General features: G+C 45.5%; 1 protein-coding gene across 2 annotated transcripts; it reads right to left on the bottom strand.

The window, feature by feature from the left end:
* Positions 1-111: 111 nt before the first annotated feature.
* On the bottom strand, positions 112-18533 carry LOC311129761 (TBC1 domain family member 8-like). 2 transcript variants are annotated; one of them, XM_084162190.1, is made up of 20 exons: positions 18167-18533; positions 14631-14741; positions 14372-14490; positions 13901-14129; positions 13137-13377; positions 12323-12530; positions 11806-11991; positions 11445-11597; positions 10687-10837; positions 9630-9844; positions 9417-9534; positions 5449-5734; positions 5199-5340; positions 4997-5095; positions 4795-4863; positions 4417-4663; positions 3731-3796; positions 3519-3605; positions 3316-3416; positions 112-1719 (listed from the first exon to the last, which is right to left on the bottom strand). In XM_084162190.1, exons 1-20 carry the CDS (start codon positions 18291-18293, stop codon positions 1261-1263), a joined length of 3414 nt encoding a protein of 1137 aa, XP_084018316.1. In that variant the 5' UTR covers positions 18294-18533; the 3' UTR covers positions 112-1260. The 2 variants fall into 2 exon arrangements, with proteins under 2 accessions (XP_084018316.1, XP_084018315.1); XM_084162189.1 differs by having other exon boundaries at positions 3316-3443; positions 18167-18394.
* Positions 18534-18962: the final 429 nt, after the last annotated feature.

The following is an 18962-nucleotide window of genomic DNA, read 5'->3' as shown; positions in this document are numbered from 1 at the left end:
TTAAATTCTCTAGCAATAGCTCTGGTGGACATTCCATTACACAATGTGCTTTTGAGGGTCTACAGTCTCCTTAGTGAATCAGTCTTTGAAATACATTGAACAAGACATGGATGAGGCAAAGATTGTTTTAATGATTTACAAACAAACCATGTTAGACTTTTTGCACCAGACATGAAATTGATGTTAAAGAATTGATCAAAGGCCCCATTTTTGTTAATGCACCTCAAGTGAACTTGAGTGTGCACTAAAAATAAAATGTAAAAAATCAAAGGTGCATCAGTAAACTGGACTGCCTCAGTCTGGTTCTAGAACAACCCAAAACTAAATTTGTCATGACTGATTTTATTGGCAAAATCAAGTTCTCTGTAAACTAAATCTGAGGCACAGCAGTATCGTTTGTGTAGTTAGTATCAACTGATTTTGAGAAGGTGTATAGGACTTTGGTCTATAATATAATACTGGTCACTAACACTTGAATTAAGACATATGCTTGGTAGAATAACAGGCTCATAAACAGTTTTAGAACACTTAAAATAGGAATTATTAAAGAACAAAATACATTTGATCAATACAGGACAAAATATATAAGAACACATTTACAATGTCGCACACAAAGGCAAGATTCCAATGTCCATTATTGTAGGACTGAAACATTAAGCAGTAAATAAAGGTAACAAAAATATTTGGTTGGAAAATAACACTTGTCTGATCTACTTGAGGTTGGAAGATATGGCAAACAAGATCCTGCCTAGGCTGTATTACCAACCATGCAGCCAATATAAAATATTTGAATTTGTTCCCATTTCATAGACTGGATGAAGGAGAACGAAAACATGTCTACAAATACTGAGCAATGTTTAAAACAATATCCCTTTTCATGGTGTTTCATGTGTGGGACGTTCTCACAGTAGTGTATATATGATTGACTGATAGATACATGTAGTCTACATTGATTATCAAGCACGTCTCAGCCACCTCTGGTTTTGGTAAACCTGCTTTCAAACTGAGCGGTTGGTCCCAGAAGACGAGGCCACATTTCATCAGGATAGGAAGACCTACACATCTACAGTACTTCTCCCTTGTGCTTGACAGACCTACGACTCAATATAGGCACATATGGATTCTTGGTACCCACTCATCATTGTAGGATGGAGGACACAGACAACTTACTGGCGACAAATGTGCCTGGCATCTAGACAACCAACTAGATTGGAAGCCCAGTATTGGGTCACACATGGTTGTTCTGTTGGTCATGTTAAATCAGCTGGTTCCTTGCTGAAGCATAAGCAGACCGGCCCTTTCATGGTACTGTTTCACCTTCGCAACAGCCAGCTTTGCTGACAGGTCCATCGGTTTCTCAAAGAAGTTGACCAGCTGCTGTTCTGTGAGGAGCGAGGCCAGGATCTGAGCATAGCTGACCGTCCACTCGCTCTGACTCTCAGACCGCTCGGAACTCTTCCTGGTCCCCTCCTGCCTCTCTCCATCTCCCTCTTTGGTGCTGAAGACAGGGTGGTCTTCTTGACTCCCCTCCCTGTGACCCTCCTCTACCTCGTCTCCTGCCCCGCCCTCGCTGCTGACTTCTGACCGGCTGCGGTGGCCGACCTCACCGATCTGCAGCACCAGGCTGGTCACTGTAGCAATGGCCTGAAAGAGCTCGTTCTCATCTGGGTTGCCATGGAACATGCTGTAGAGGGTCTTACAGAACTGGATGAACTCCCTCTGTAGAAAACAATGCAAGTTTATTGTATCTTTATTGTGACTTTGAATGACTGTTTAATGGCTCTCTGATTGAATTCCTTCCTAATTGTACAGTGCATTTGGAAAGTATTCAGACCCCTTAACTTTCTCCACATTTTGTTAAGTTACAGCCTTATTCTAAAATTGATTATTGTTTTTTCCCTCAATCTACACACAATACCCCAAAATGACATAGCAAAAAAAAGTTTTTGCAGATGTATTAAAAATATTCAGACCCTTTACTCAGTACTTTGTTGAAGCACCGTTGGCAGCAATTACAGCCTCAAGTCTTTTTGGGTATGACGCTACAAGCTTGGCACACCTGTATTTGGAGAGTTTCTCCCATTCTTCTCTGCACATCCTCTCAAACTCTGTCAGGTTGGATGGGGAGCGTCGCTGCATAGCTATTTTCAGGTCTCTCCAGAGATGTTAGATCGGATTCAAGTCCGGGCTCTGGCTGGGCCACTCGACATTCAGAGACTTGTCCCGAAGCCACTCCTGCGTTGTCTTGGCTGTGTGCTTAGGGTCGTTGTCCAGTTGGAAGGTGAACCTTTGCCCCAGTCTGAGGTCCTGAGCACTCTGGAGAAGGTTTTTGTCAAGGATCTCTCAGTACTTTGCTCTGTTCATCTTTCCCTCGATCCTGACTAGTCTCCCAGTCCCTGCCGCTGAAAAACATCCCCACAGTATGATGCTGCCACCACCATGCTTCACCGTAGGGATGGTGCCAGGTTTCCTCCAGACGTGGCGCTTGGCTGACAGGCCTAAGAGTTCAATCTTGGTTTCATCAGACCAGAGAATCTTGTTTCTCATGGTCTGCGAGTCCTTTAGGTGACTTTTGGCAAACTCCAAGCGGGCTGTCATATGCCTTTTACTGCAGAGATGGTTGTCCTTCTGGAAGGTTCTCCCATCTCCACAGAGAAACTCTGGATCTCTGTCAGAGTGACCATCAGGTTCTTGGTCACCTCCCTGACCAAGGCCCTTATCCCCTGAATGCTTTGTTTGGCCAGGCGGCCAGCTCTAGGAAGAGTCTTGGTGGTTTCAAACTTCTTCCATTTAAGAATGATGGAGGCCACTGTGTTCAAGGGGACCTTCAATGCTGCAGAAAGTTTTTGGTACCTTACCCAGATCTGTGCCTCGACAGAATCCTGTCTCGGAGCTCTACGGACAATTCCTTTGACCTCATGGCTTGGTTTTTGCTTTGACATGCACTGTCAACTGTGGGACCGTATATAGACAGGTGTGTGCCTTTCCAAATCATGTCCAATCAACTGAAGTTACCACAGGTGGACTCTAATGAAGTTGTAGAAACATCTCAAGGATGATCAATGGAAACAGGATGCACCTAGCTCAATTTCGAGTCTCATAGCAAAGGTTCTGAATACTTATGTAAATAAGGTATGTTTTTTATTAGTAATACATTTGCAAAAATTTCAAAACCTGTTTTCGCTTTGTCATTATGGGTATCGTGTGTAGATTGATGAAAAAAACAATTTAATCAATTTCAGAATAAGGCTGTAACGTACCAAAATGTGGAAAAAGTCAAAGGGTCTGAATACTTTCCAGATGCTCTGTATGTACCTGGTTCATTAGAGGTAGTGGTTTCTCCACATTCTTCTCCTTCTCTTTCGCCAGGTCCTTCAGCATCTGCTTCAACTGCTCCTGATAGTCTCTGATCTCCCCTTCAACATGAACACACACAGCAGGAGCTACATCAACGTGATAATCTGAACAGGACAGAGCTAGAAACGTGAACCTGGAACACTTGAAGTGTGAATACTTACCATTAGGCATCTCTATATGGAGTGGTCTGGTAGTGGACAGCAGAGGGCTCTTCAGTGGAAACGGGTCATCCTCACTCTCAGTCAGAGCTACATGAGACAGTCGCATTATGAAGAACGTTAATGGATCTCTAGTTAAAGCTAGTTGCATGTCCAGCTAAAGTACATGTGTCTTAAAGAGGAGCAAAACACCATAGGAAGGCTATGTGACCCACCTGGAGGTATGTGCAAACGATACAGTAGTCTGACCTTCTCATTCAGTTCCTCACAGTATAGCGTGTCTGAAGCCGAGAGAGACACATAATTGTCACCATTACCATTGGCTTTAAATCACAATGTGTGTCAGTTAGTGTTTATACGGTCTGTCTGAATGATCGAGGACCACAGAGGGAGCCCTTCAGCTCTGTGAGTTTAAGAGGTGAATTTACATAATTCCTACTTCAGTCCTCCACTGTACACAGCAGTGACGGCTCCTCCTAAAAGCCTTGGCTGCATATTGATTCCCATAAAAGCTATGTGGGCTGAATTCCAGATGCCCATGAAAGCCTAGTGGGCAGGTTTCCAATGTTCATGACTGATACGCCTTACAAGGGAACTTGGATGTAAGCTAGCCAGGTATGTTTTCTTGGTTTTTGTATACTTGCAGGCACACAGCCAATCACACAAACTCATATTACACAAAGTCTCTCTTCAGGCATACACACACTCTCCCTACCTCTTTTAAACACACACACCCTCCCTCTCTTGCTTGCTCTTTCTCACACACACAGACACTCGCTCACACACTGCAGATGTAAATGAGCTGTTAGCTAAATCTGGTGCAACGCATCACTTCTGAGACTTATGTTTTGTTGTACATTGTCCCTCTTTCAAATAAACATATCTTAAAAAAATAAAATACCCAGCCACCCGACGAACTCTCTGAAGGTGATGAATGAGTCTCTGTCCTGGTCCAGCAGTGTGAAGGTCCGGTGGGCCACGGTGTCAGTGTGGAGGCCACACAGCCAGGGAACCAGTAGCATGTACAGGCTTTTGAACTGGGCCCGGTCCACTCTGTATTGCTCCACATAGGGCTGGCCTGGGTCATGGTGCTGGAGAGCCACTGTGGCGCTCCCATCACCCCAGTACAGGTTGATGAAGTGCTCTGTCTATAAGAGAAACAGATGGGTTGTTGTACAGTTGGACTATATGTGGAGGATATTATCATCGTGATCTGGCAATGCCTTTCTTAGTGATTCTGGGAAGATAAATAAAGTTGTATTGAATTGAACTGAAGTACCTTGAAGAGGTCGTAGACATCAGCCAGGTTTTCAGGGGAGAGAGAGACATATGGGGTCACCACTCTGAGCTACACACACACACACACAGAGAGGGGAAGGGTCAGAGCAGTTTGGAGAGGAAAAGTGTAAGGTTTCAACATTTGGTCATGGTGTATTTCATGCATGCGTGTGACTGTTTGAGATGTGATATGAGAGACCCACCGCATTCTCCTTGGTGATGTCCTCGTGTGCTTGGAGAACCTGGATCCGGTGTCTACATCGCAACCGCTCTATCTGTCTCACCGTCAGGTCTCCAAATTTCTGACACAACAGGACAGGGACACACAACGAGAACAAACATCAGTGCCACACTTTCACCACTACCCTCTGGTGGTGTGGAGGGAGTATTGCAGTGCTGTCTTACCTCATAGGAGTCAGTAATGAGGTCAGTGATCAGGGTGTGTAGTTCTACAGGCGGGCTGCCCTCCTCCTCCCCACTCTGAGACGAGGGAGGGGGAGGGGCAGGGGGAGACGGATCCTCATCGTACTTCACCTGGTCCAGAAAGCTGCAGGCAGAGAAGTTTTGTGTGAGAATGTAGACTATGCTCAAAGTTAACTGTGTAGATGCATACAGTATATGTGTAGACATGCATGCATTCCTCCATATGCATTACCCAGTGAGGATCATGAGGGCCTGGCCGTCGTCTGCACTAGCGCACAGCGCCGCTGCGTTCGCATCCAGCACAGCTAGCCCCAGCTGGAGGATGGCTTTGATGCCGTGGAAGAAGAAGCAGTCTACCACACAGACGGCGCTGCGGAAGGGAAGCACACTGAGGAAGAGGGTAAGGAACCAGGACAGGGAGATGGAAGAGAGGGGGGAGAGGTCGGGAATGTGCTCGGCCAGCTCTGGAAGACGCTCCTGGATCAGCTCTTCAAACACTGACTGGTCCACCTGAGCACCTGCAAACACACGTGAAAATCTACATTAATATAGGAAAACACATATAGAAATGGATTTCGGTCTCATGAACGTACACCTCTATAGAAGTACAGAACATCCTTTATCATCCCATAGAGGGAAATTAATGTTGGTCTCGTGGATGTATGCTGTATACTCATGTGGTCCTCTGTAGCTCAATTGGTAGAGCATGGCGCTTGTAACGCCAGGGTAGTGGGTTCGATCCCCGGGACCACCCATACGTAAAAAAAAAAAATTATGCACGCATGACTAAGTCGCTTTGGATAAAAGCGTCTGCTAAATGGCATATTATATTATATTATATGATGTCTTGACACATGCGTGTGAGAATGACATGTTCTCATTGTGCAATATCCCAGATAAGTGATCTTTTAAAACTTTATTTGAACCAGGAAGCCACATGGAGACAAAATCTATTTTCTAAGGAGAATAAGTAAAGAACTGCAATTTCAAAGCAGAACAGGCCAGACACTGTCGTTCAGAAGAGGAAATTACTTTGATGCATTTCATATGCGCCATAAATAAATAGTGGCACAAAGCACAGGAAATTAGCTTGTGTTTCAGCACACGCTTCACGCTGGCTAAAGAAAGCCTTGGGTTATTGTTGGCTCTGTTTGCAGTCAGGGCAGAAAAACAGCCCTGACGGAGAAAAAACCCACATTCAAATCACCTAAACACCAGACCGGCTCTAGACGCAAATGAACAGAACAGCTACTAATAGACCTAATAAATGATCTGCTGTGGTTTTGATAAGACTTCTCTACTGTACAGTACTAGCTATGATGTCAGTAACTGTGGAAGTGGAAGAACTATCGCTGTAGTAATAGAGAGCATCTGGTCAGCGGGGTGGTGGCACAGGAATCCTCATCTCTCCCAAGTGGACATTCTCTATTTTTCCCCTGACCCATCTGTCTATCTCCTCATTTGAATTCCATGCTGTCACAGTCACTAGCCCATTTAAGCTTAATATCCTTGTCATCTATCGCCCTCCAGGTTCCCTTGGAGAGTTCATCAATGAGCTTGACGCCTTGATAAGTTCCTTTCCTGAGGATGGCTCACCCCTCACAGTTCTGGGGGACTTCAACCTCCCTACATCTACCTTTGACTCATTTCTCTCTGCCTCCTTCTTTCCACTCCTCTCCTCTTTTGACCTCACCCTCTCACCGTCCCCCCCTACTCACAAGGCAGGCAATACGCTTGACCTCATCTTTACTAGATGCTGTTCTTCTACTAATCTCACTGCAACTCCCCTCCATGTCTCCGACCACTACTTTGTATCCTTTTCTCTCTCGCTCTTCTCCAACACTACTCACTCTGCCCCTACTCAGATGGTAATGCGCCGTCGCAACCTTCGCTCTCTCTCTCCCGCTACTCTCTCCTCTTCCATCCTATCATCTCTTCCCTCTGCTCAATCCTTCTCCCTCCAATCTCCTGATTCTGCCTCCTCAACCCTCCTCTCCTCCCTTTCTGCATCCTTTGACTCTCTATGTCCCCTATCCTCCCGGCCGGCTCGGTCCTCCCCTCCAGCTCCGTGGTGTGATGACTCATTGCGAGCTCACAGAACAGGGCTCCGGGCAGCCGAGCGGAAATGGAGGAAAACTAGACTCACTGCGGAACTGGCATCTTTTCACTCCCTCCTCTCTACATTTTCTTCATCTGTTTCTGCTGCTAAGGCCACTTTCTACCACTCTAAATTCCAAGCATCTGCCTCTAACCCTAGGAAGCTCTTTGCCACCTTCTCCTCCCTGCTGAATCCTCCTCCCCCTCCCCCCCTCCTCCCTCTCTGTGGATGACTTCGTCAACCATTTTGAAAAGAAGGTTGACGACATCCGATCCTCGTTTGTTAAGTCAAATGACACTGCTGGTCCTGCTCACACTGTCCTACCCTATGTTTTGACTTATTTCTCCCCTCTCTCTCCAGATAAAATCTTGCGACTTGTGACGGCCGGCCGCTCAACAACCTGCCCGCTTGACCCTATCCCCTCCTCTCTTCTCCAGACCATCTCCGGTGACCTTCTCCCTTACCTCACTGATCAACTCATCCTTGACCGCTGGCTATGTCCCTTACGTCTTCAAGAGAGCGAGAGTTGCACCCCTTCTCAAAAAACCAACACTCGATCCCTCTGATATCAACAACTACAGACCAGTATCCCTTCTTTCTTTTCTCTCCAAAACTATTGAGCGTGCCGTCTTTAGCCAACTCTCTTGCTATCTCTCTCAGAATGACCTTCTTGATCCAAACCAGTCAGGTTTCAAGACTGGTTATTCAACTGAGACTGCTCTTCTCTGTGTCACGGAGGCTCTCCGCACTGCTAAAGCTAACTCTCTCTCCTCTGCTCTTGTCCTTCTAGACCTGTCTGCTGCCTTTGATACTGTGAACCATCAGATCCTCCTCTCCACCCTCTCCGAGCTGGGCATCTCCGGCGCGGCTCACTCTTGGATTGCGTCCTACCTGACTGGTCGCTCCTACCAAGTGGCGTGGCGAGAAGCTGTCTCCGCACCACGTGCTCTCACCACTGGTGTCCCCCAGGGCTCAGTTCTAGGCCCTCTCCTATTCTCGCTATACACCAAGTCACTTGGCTTTGTCATATCCTCGCATGGCCTCTCCTATCATTGCTACGCAGACGACACACAACTAATCTTCTCCTTTCCCCTTCTGATAACCAGGTGGCGAATCGCATCTCTGCATGTCTGGCAGACATATCAGTATGGATGACGGATCACCACCTCAAGCTGAACCTCGGCAAGACGGAGCTGCTCTTCCTCCCGGGGAAGGACTGCCCGTTCCATGATCTCGCCATCACGGTTGACAACTCTGTTGTGTCCTCCTCCCAGAGTGCGAAGAGCCTTGGCGTGACCCTGGACAACACCCTGTCATTCTCCGCTAACATCAAGGCGGTGACCCGATCCTGTAGGTTCATGCTCTACAACATTCGGAGAGTACGACCCTGCCTTACACAGGAAGCGGCACAGGTCCTAATCCAGGCACTTGTCATCTCCCGTCTGGATTACTGCAACTCGCTGTTGGCTGGGCTCCCTGCCTGTGCCATTAAACCCCTACAACTCATCCAGAATGCCGCAGCCCGTCTGGTGTTCAACATTCCCAAGTTCTCTCACATCACCCCGCTCCTCCGCACATTACACTGGCTTCCAGTTGAAGCTCGCATCTGCTACAAGACCATGGTGCTTGCCTACGGAGCTGTGAGGGGAACGGCACCTCCGTACCTTCAGGCTCTGATCAGTCCCTACACCCAAACGAGGGCATTGCGTTCATCCACCTCTGGCCTGCTGGCTCCCCTACCTCTGCTGAAGCACAGTTCCCGCTCAGCCCAGTCAAAACTGTTCGCTGCTCTGGCACCCCAATGGTGGAACAAGCTCCCTCACGACGCCAGGACAGCGGAGTCACTCACCACCTTCCGAAGACATTTGAAACCCCACCTCTTTAAGGAACACCTGGGACAGGATAAGTAATCCTTCTACCCCCTCCCTTACCCCACCCCACCCCAAAAAAAAAAAAAAGATAATAATTGTAAAGTGGTTATCCCACTGGCTATAAGGTGAATGCACCAATTTGTAAGTCGCTCTGGTAACGTAAATGTAATAGCAATGTAGTAACAATAGCAGTAGCAGCGGTAAACCAACGCCGGCTGTTTGCCCTCTCACCTATGACTCTGCGGTTGAAGTAGTCAGGCAGCATTCTCTCACACACAGCCACCAGCAGCCAGAATGCCTCCTCCTCTTTAGTGTACAGCAGCATCACAGACGCCAGGATATTCATTGACTAGGAAGAACGACAGGCAGTCAGTTATACTCTACCTGCACTGTATACACACACACATTGTGACATAGGTTACTGTATGGTAGTGGATTCCTTACCTGGCAGTAGCCGATCTTGGGGTTGCGGTGGGCATATGCGGTGAGGACGCGGCGCAGGGCAGCGATGCCCGTGACATTCTGGAAGGCGGGGTGGTCGGGCAGCGAGCGGTGCAGGTCTCTCTCGATCTCCTCCGTGGCCAGGCTGCTCTGCCCCATAGACTCTGTCACCAGCCCCGAGTAGTAGTCTGGGTGGGACGCCAACTCTGATGATGAGTCTGTGTTTCAAGGGGGAAATGGTGTCGGTGTTACACAGCAACAGCATATAAGCACTTACATGAAGGCCTGGTCGGAAAAGATCCCCTAGGCCCTAACCCTTCTCTTTTGTTCCTACCCGTAAGTGTTTGCAGATCTGAAAGGAATGGATAAGTTACCTATCCGGTTCCATCAGATCTGCAAACACCAAAAAGGTAGGGGTTACTTTGGGACAAGGCTTGTTTGGAGAGAAAAAAACTAGCTCTTGCCCTTTGTTGACTCCCTCTCGAGGATGTGATGCGTTCAGATCATTGAGAGGGAGTAAACAGGTGACTGGGATAGTTTGATATGGGGCCAAAGAAAACAGTCAGTTCAGTTGCATCCCAGTGGAGTGCTGCCCCTCTGTTTCTGCTGCAGTCTGTGCAGTGTGTGCTCACACAGGCCTAATTGCTTGTTATTATTGGAGCTGAGGTTATGAGCTATTTATATGCCCACTAAATCCTGCTGATCTGGATTCCATATGACATCAACTCTGATACTAACAGCATAAAGCAAAGCAGGATCCCTGAGAATAGACTCTACAAAGTTGCATCAAGACTTCTGGTTCTGAAAAAAGGGAACTGCTTGCCTGGTAAAAGCCCCTCCCCAAACTCTAAGATAAAATGGCACATACCATAAATGCTAGGCATTGTGTACAGTACATAGGAAAGGAACTGAAAGTAGGCAGTCGAGCAGAACACAGAACAGCACTCTCTATCCCTCCTTTGAGGATATACAGATATATACCCTAAACATAACCCCACCATTAAATATATTTGGCCTGTTGTTATAGCAACCAATGACCTCAGACTCCTCCACCCCTCACCAGAGAAGGTCATCCATAGCTCTCCCCGTAGCGACTCTGGTATCCCCATGGCAACCAGCTTCTGGATCTTCTCTGTGCGGAACATGTGGACGCCTCGACCATACTCCGAGAAGTGGTCATCCCACAGACGCTCTTTCACCTGCTCCATGGTCTGCAGGACACACACAGGACACACACCCTTGAGCAAACCGAGTATTGTAGTACTGTAAGCACATTCTCAGCAATAGCCTTGGGCAGTATTAGAGGGAGGTAAGGTTACCCAGTGTGCCAGCCAATGGGAGAACAGGGATCAATACATGTTTAAATAATGAAAGAGATGTAACAGAATCATAACCTCATCCCAGAACTACCACTATACCACATGTACCATACCCTGGTTGCCAGTCTATTTCTAATAGGCTTGATGTTTAACATTGTAAAGTAGAACCGGTTTAGGGTTTAACATGGTTGCCAGTTTCTGGTTTAAGCAACTCCTTTGTTGTTGTCATGCTAAACATTTAGAATTCTAATTTAGCCCAATAAATGTTTAGCATGACAACAACAAAGGAGTTGCTTAAAACAGAAACAGGCAACCAAGTTAAACCCTAAACCAGTTCTACTTTGCAATGTTAAACATCAAGCCTAGACACATTGGCCAATGTAGCCCTGCTATCCCTGCAGCCACCATTATTATGGTATCTGCTATGTAAACATCATAATAAGGGAGGCTCCAGCCATATCTGGGTTATGGCCAACGGTGCACTAGTTTCCATACTCACAGCTGTGCTATTGTTGCGGTCCGTTTGAGAGTGATGGTAGTATGCCATCAGAGCCTCTGTGTTCACTGTGTGACGTAGTGGTCTCTCCTCGATCTCCACCCCGTCACAGTACATGGTGTCATAGTAGAAGGTGTAGTAGGGAGACGAGGAGGTCTGGAGCAACCAAACACCAGAATTAGTCAAACATACACAATGAATGAGTAACTTGTGTGCAAAAATACTAGCAGTAATCATATATGTTCTTGGAGTAAAGTTACATTCTGCTTCTTGGACTAGGCCTGTTGGGCATCACCATGAGATATGATGTGTGTAATTGACAACAGACATTTGGTAGACGGTTGGTAGTGTAGCTGTAGCATACCAGAGATTTCTTGCTGTGGAACATGGAGTGTTTCCACTGCAGGGCTCTGAGCCGTGATGTCAGACTGTCCACCAGGCTGTCTCTGTCCTGCAGCTCGATCAGCTGGAAGGCCTTCTTACTCCTCACACTGACGATCACTGGGTTAGGCAGCAAGCTGGTGCTCTCAGCCTTCTCTATGGAGATCACCTGGCAGCACAGGAGGAGACAGAGGTAAAAGGTCAAGAGCCAAGGAAATGTTGGTAGTATGGTACAGTAATGAAAAATATGATATGGTAAAACGGTATTAACACAGTAATAAACTTTGAATAACTTATTAATGTATGCAAGAGCCATACATCTCTATACATGACTCCGGTATATAGCAAATAATGTAGTTAACCATGGTAAAGCTTAAGGCTAAAGGTGTATGCTCTAAAACTTCAAACAACACTTGTACACCGTAAACAGTGGTAAGCCACATTCCCCCAGCATTAAAGTTTAACCAGCAGAGTCAGCTGCAGTATGGTATGATGGCTACCTCTGAAAGGGGGATGAGCAGGCTGCAGTGGCCCTCCTCTCGACTGGCGAAGCATAGGTAGCGGTCGGTGGTGTAGAGCGTTCCTGCCGTGTGGCAGCGGGCATGGGACGTCCACACTGAACACAGCGCCACCTCCTGGAGACACTCGCCCCGCGGTAGCCGAAATAGAGCCAGGACGTACGCCCTCAGCGCCTGCTCCTCCAGAACCCTGAGGGGAAAGGGGAAGAGTTACAAAAAGGGCCAAAAATATCACTCACTTGGCAAGAGTTGCATGTGAGGAAGTTACCAAATAAATAATACAACTAAACAGTCTGTTACACCCATAGAGAGATAGAACTGAATGCTTTAGCTCAGCTCTCAAGTACAATCTTTACCACTGCAAACCTTCACTTTACACACAAAACCTGAAAATGTTATGGTGAATGTACTACAGGTGGAACTGAAACACACACACATTCAGTTGCACTATGGGGCAATGGTTATACAGAGGATGGTCTGAAACTAGAGGGAAGTAAATTAGTCAAGATATCAGGGATTTTCAGGAAGTGCATGATGAGGTCTCTTTTGACCAAAGCAGATTACAATGACAACCTTTTTAAATGACTGTTTATCAAACTGTTTAATCAGGAAAGCAACCGATCAATCAGATTACTGATGCCAATCCAATCCTCTCAGATCTGTGAGGCAAGTCAACAAGGAACAGATAATGTGAATCTGAACAAACCGAATGACAGACCCACACAAAATCCCCTGCCCTCCTTTATGCTACAATACGCTACAACTTTATCGAACTTATTCTGCGTTGCCCTCTGACCTCTTGGTGATGTTGGAGGACTGCTGGAGGACTCGGTCCAGTTCCAGACCTCCGCTGTCCAGCAGGCGTCGCAGTGCGATGTCAGCCAGCTGACCCATGACCCCGAACACCTCGTCCAGGCTCAGGAACATAGAGAAGTCCCGCTGGTGCCGCCGCGTTGTCACACGCACCATGTCCGTCATGAGGCCAGTGGAGACCCGCTCCAGTCTCGTCACCTCTGCCCACGGGATCACAAACTTCACTGAGGGAGATAGAAGTGGTCAAAGGTCAGGGGTTAGGTTTAGAAGTCACTGTACCCTGAAGACATTAGGGATTTGAATGGTTAAAGAGATTGAACAGGATCTTAAGCACTTACAAATTCGTAAGATATTGTACGAATTGGAATTCGTAACATATCATACACATTTTTATTTTATTTCGTAACATGTCATACGAAATGGATGACGTTGCACACAATTGTGCACAATTTTCGGGGACCTGTTTTGGCTCGAGGGCTACTTTCAAAACTACTGGCTGAAGTTATACAAAACCTCTGTAGCATCACTTTAACTGAAAAGGCACAATGTTTACTGTGGAAAGTATGTCACAGTTCACAAGACATATAAAGGGCTTGTGATCTTTACAACTGGAAAACAGAGGTTAGAGTTGCTAATTAACAGACACAAACAGTTCAGACTAGTTCACAACCAGTAAGACATTTTTAAAATTAAGACTGGGGACTAGTCAGTGTGCTAATTAAAGGAGGAGCATTTAAGGGGACGGACCTTCCTTTCCCAGCAGGAAGGAGTAGAAGGCCATGTGGTTGATGCTGAGGTAGAGCCAGCCCTGCCGGGGGACCCGCCCCTTCCAGCAGCAGCAGGAGTAGGTGGTGACCAGCTTCTCTGAGGAGGGCAGGCCGAAACGCAGCTCAAACTTCAGCAGCACCTCCCGGAACTTCTCTGGGTCCTCCTCCTGAGCCGCCTGCTTCCCCCTCACCTCCTCTGCTATCAGACCCTGGGGAGAAAGATAAATAAATGGGCAATGAGAGAAAGAGAAAAGAGGAAGAGAAACGAAACGAAAATGCAAAACGGGTTGCGAGCAAGATACACAGAAATAGAAAAGAAAGTCAAGAGGAGAGAGACATCAACATTTAAGAGTCAGATTAGGTTGAACACAGTGGTTTTTGATAGTAGGCCTACATAGTATTTACAGAGTATCACAGGTCTATAGTAAGACTTATTCTAATAGTACAGTACCTTGACTTTCCCTTTGACGAAGCTGGCGACATCCTCCTTGTTCTCAAACACTGAGAGAGAGTGGAGTAGGTTCTGAACCAGCCAGTCCCAATGTCTGTTCATGTCCTCGACAGCAGCACCTGTATAACAACACACAGACACACACACAACGCCCGTCAGAGAGATAGATACACAGAGAGAGAGCCAGAGAAAAAGAGTAGAAGCAGGGACCTACCGACCGACAAATATGAGAATCGGAGAGAGGAAAAGGAGAGCTTACCACAGGCTATGGCCCAGCTGACCTGTGACCCAGGCACCTGTAGCAGGATACGGAACGGTGTGACCCGGGCGTTGGAGTCCAGCACTGTGTCCAGAGCTCCCACCAGAAGACCTGGATAGAGCAGTCAGACACAGAAAGAGACCAGAAATTACTGAGAAATACCGTCTGACAACACACACGTCAATGAGCTCATTGACACATCGGAGTGAGGCAACATTATACCAACCCATATGAACTGTTATATCATATATTTTCATAGGGTAAGACAATTGTACTAAGCTCATAAGGCATTTTCTACAATAATCAATGGTTATCATTACTTGAATGACATTTGAACAGCAGGAAGTTTTACAGATTGTGCCTTTAAGCAGATGGGACACAACGGCACCTATTACACATAACGCCAGAAAGCTAAAGGCATTATCATGTGTATAACAGACCCAGACATTCCACAGTGAGCACTGGATGCTGGCCTTTAGGCATTACAAAAGACATTGGACATAAACTGGTACCACTAACAGTCTCATAATGGCCACATTATGTGAGAACATAACATAGACTTAAAACGCTATTAAGAGGCTCAACACAAGTATTGTTCTTCTCTGTTTGTCACTACATTGGTCCACTAGAATCATAGGGTAACAGTATTGGAATCGAGACCCTCTCCCTCTCCACAAATCCTCCACATGTGAAGCCCCAAAGCCATGGCATAAAAACTACAAACTTAAGAGAATCCCTAACATCCCAAACTCAATTTCAATTTCAATTTATTTTTATTTATTTATTTAACCTTTATTTAACCAGGTAAGCCAGTTGAGAACAAGTTCTCATTTACAACTGCGACCTGGCCAAGATAAAGCAAAGCAGTGCGATAAAAACAACAACACAGAGTTACATATGGAATAAACAAAACGTACAGTCAATAACACAATAGAAAATGTATATACAGTGTGTGCAAATGTAGTAAGTTATGGAGGTAAGGCAATACATAGGCCATAGTGCAAAATAATTACAATTTCGTATTAACACTGGAATGATAGATGTGCAAATAGAGATACTGGGGTGCAAATGAGCAAAATAAATAACAATATGGGGATGAGGTAGTTGGGTGGGCTAATTACAGATGGGCTGTGTACAGGTGCAGTGATCGGTAAGGTGCTCTGACAACTGATGCTTAAAGTTACTGAGGGAGATAAGAGTCTCCAGATGGGCCAGATGTATACAAAATGGTGTCGTCTGCATAGAGGTGGATCTGAGAGTCACCAGCAGCAAGAGTGACATCATTGATATACACAGAGAATAGAGTCGGCCCGAGAATTGAACCCTGTGGCACCCCCATAGAGACTGCCAGAGGTCCAGACAACAGGCCCTCCGATTTGACACATTGAACTCTATCTGAGAAGTAGTTGGTGAACCAGGCGAGGCAGTCATGAAGCGAGGCAGTTGAGAAACCAAGGCTATTTAGTCTGCCAATAAGAATGCGGTGATTGACGGAGTCGAAAGCCTTGGCCAGGTCGATGAAGTTGGCTGCACAGTACTGTCTTTTATCGATTGCGGTTATAATATCGTTTAGGACCTTGAGCGTGGCTGAGGTGCACCCATGACCAGCTCGGAAACCAGATTGCATAGCGGAGAAGGTACGGTGGGATTCGAAATGGTCGGTGATCTGTTTGTTAACTTGGCTTTCAAATAATTCCGAAAGGCAGGGCAGGATGGATATAGGTCTGTAACAGGTGTTAGGTGATGAGAAGGCTAAATTAACCCTGGAACAAGCATTTATAGACAACTTCAACCTCCTCCACCTCACCAGTCATCAGCTTAAAGGAACCAGATAAGCTCTCTAATATCCTGAGATACCATAACAGAGCCTAGACTCATCATCATAGTATCTCTTTAACTCCACTGCTAATCAGGATCATGATTTTCCACTGAGGCTAAAGCCACCAAACACTAGTCCCTCTTGTCTAGTTTTAATGCTGGGTTTCCTTTGCTATGCACAGCCATTTTCAACAGAATGGAGCATTTAGGGAGAGCTGGTAAAAATAGTCCATCAAAGTGAGGCTAACAGTCAACTGCAGCACATGGCCTCAACTCCAATAAAAAATTACGTTTGCAAGAACAGTCTGTTAATGATTTGGCTAATAATCAAATGCAAAAAAACCACACAGCAGGCAGCACAAGGCATTAGGCTTACTGCTTTCAATAGGCTACAGTCTGGTTGCTGTGAGATCACTATCTAGTGTTTGGCATTCCCACTCCCACCCAACCGCTCCGCCACAAAGGAGGAGAGGGATGGAAGACAAACTGAACACCAGACAAATAACCCTCTCCTGGAGCACTGCCCATTCCAGACCACACCACAACTATCAAGCTCTGCCTGTCTGCCGCTCTGAACCATCGCACCCTGGCAACACAAACCTATGTGTCACCTAATTGTCACCTAATCGCTTACTTCACAGTGCTTCCATTGTAAGTCCCAATGTAAACTACTGTAAATCATGTATTTTGTTCTTCTTATGTTGTTCACTGAGTTTGTATCTCTGTGGACAATGGACGTGTACAGTGTGCTCAGAGGTCGAGAGAAAGGAAACCTCAAATGTCCCTCACAGGAAAGTGTTCTTTGTGAAATAGGAAGCAGAAGTTATTTTAGCTAGTGACAGAGTGCTAGAGGTTGCAGATGTTTCAGTGCTGCTCAATACCCTTTTTATGTTTTATCTTAATCGAATCATGGATTTATTTTTTCCACTTGATATTGTACTTGTTCTTCTCTTCCCATAACAAAACTAGGGTGTGGTTTTGTAAGAGGCAAACACTAGGGCTTCATCTGACCTTTCATCCCACAGATTGACTTTGGAAACCATGGCAACAAACAAATAGCTAAACTCTAGCCAGGAAGTTTTATATTGTTTTTATGAGATAATACTCCCTATCATCTCCTGTGCCTGATGTATACAGTTCTATAGGAAAGTGAAAATCCCAATGAAGATTAAACAAAAACAAGACCAGGTGACACCTTATCATTGTCCATCATCAGACAAAAATGGTATGGAAATGAAAGAAATCAATGAAGACTTGAAACAAAATAAACAGTCAAAATAATAAGTTATATGTTAACAAGTTGCCTGTTATTGCTCCAAGGCTTCATGGCACATATTATTTTAAGTTGCAAAGAAAGCATTGTTTTGATGATCCCAAATATGGGGGAAAACACTTGTTTCCAAGCTTTGTAAAAACCGGATCCTACACTGTAGCCAAGGCTATGGCAAGTTGCAACATACTGTAGCTGCAATTCAACCAATTATTATTATTATTATGCTCGGAGACATGCTGGGAGACACTCTGGGATACATACTCCCAGCACAATGTCCCCCCCAAAAATGTTGGTTGAATCGCAGCTAATTGCAACATTGTTTATAAATTAGTTGTTACTGTGTTGCGTAGCGTAGACTGGTGTGTCCAAGTGGTAATATAGGCTACTAACGCTGCTGAAATCAGACGAAAGACAGTGAGATGAATGGGAGCAGGTAGCGTATTACCTGTAAATTTCCCCTCTGAATCCCCATGTCCTCTTCTGCGCTGCAAAAGGAAGAAATCGTTAGATCTTTCGGTAACCCAAAGCTTCAGCGCGTTTTTCAGCAAAACTTCTTCTGGATTCAACCACATTCTTTCAAAAGAAGAGATTGACAAAGAGAATGGAACGAAAACTAAATAACGCAGATTGTCGTTGTTGTTGATAGCATGCAAACTTTTTCAGCAGTTCCAACCGCCGGAGAAAAAAAAAAGATTTTCAGAATCATCCATGACTGATCTCAAGCGCTGCCCGAGATCGCAGGCGTCTTCTGTTGATATTTTCTCTCACCCTGTACAAGTACTCCTCTCAGCGAGAGTCTTATTTCCGCATTCAACCTTACCTTCCCATATTTCCGGCGAAAGCAAGGAAGTTTAATTTCACTGGCCCTTTGTGATTGGTTATTAGGTCAAGTATTCATTTAAACAGTTTATCGTACACAACTAAATCTGGGAATAGAATTGGATTGTAAACACATTGTTTATTTGTCTATAGTAAATGGGTTTAGTCATGTGCCATATGTTGTCTGGTGTGTGCAAAAATAAATCAGAAGATGAATGTTGACGACATCTATTATATCAATTCTGCATTATGCTTACAATGACTTATTATCATCACTACTATGCATTTCAGTTAGATGACCTAGTGACCTATTGTCAAAACCAACTGTACCTCCCTCACATTAAATGGAATCATATGTGTAAATACAGATTTGAGATTTTTAGATGCATTTTCTTTCTCTTATAGTTTACAATTTAATAGTT

The sequence above is a fragment of the Coregonus lavaretus genome (assembly GCF_964263955.1).
Source record: "Coregonus lavaretus genome assembly, chromosome: 5".
NCBI lineage: Eukaryota > Metazoa > Chordata > Actinopteri > Salmoniformes > Salmonidae > Coregonus > Coregonus lavaretus.
Note: the sequence above shows the minus strand (reverse complement) of the source record. Positions and strands in the feature narration are given on the sequence as shown.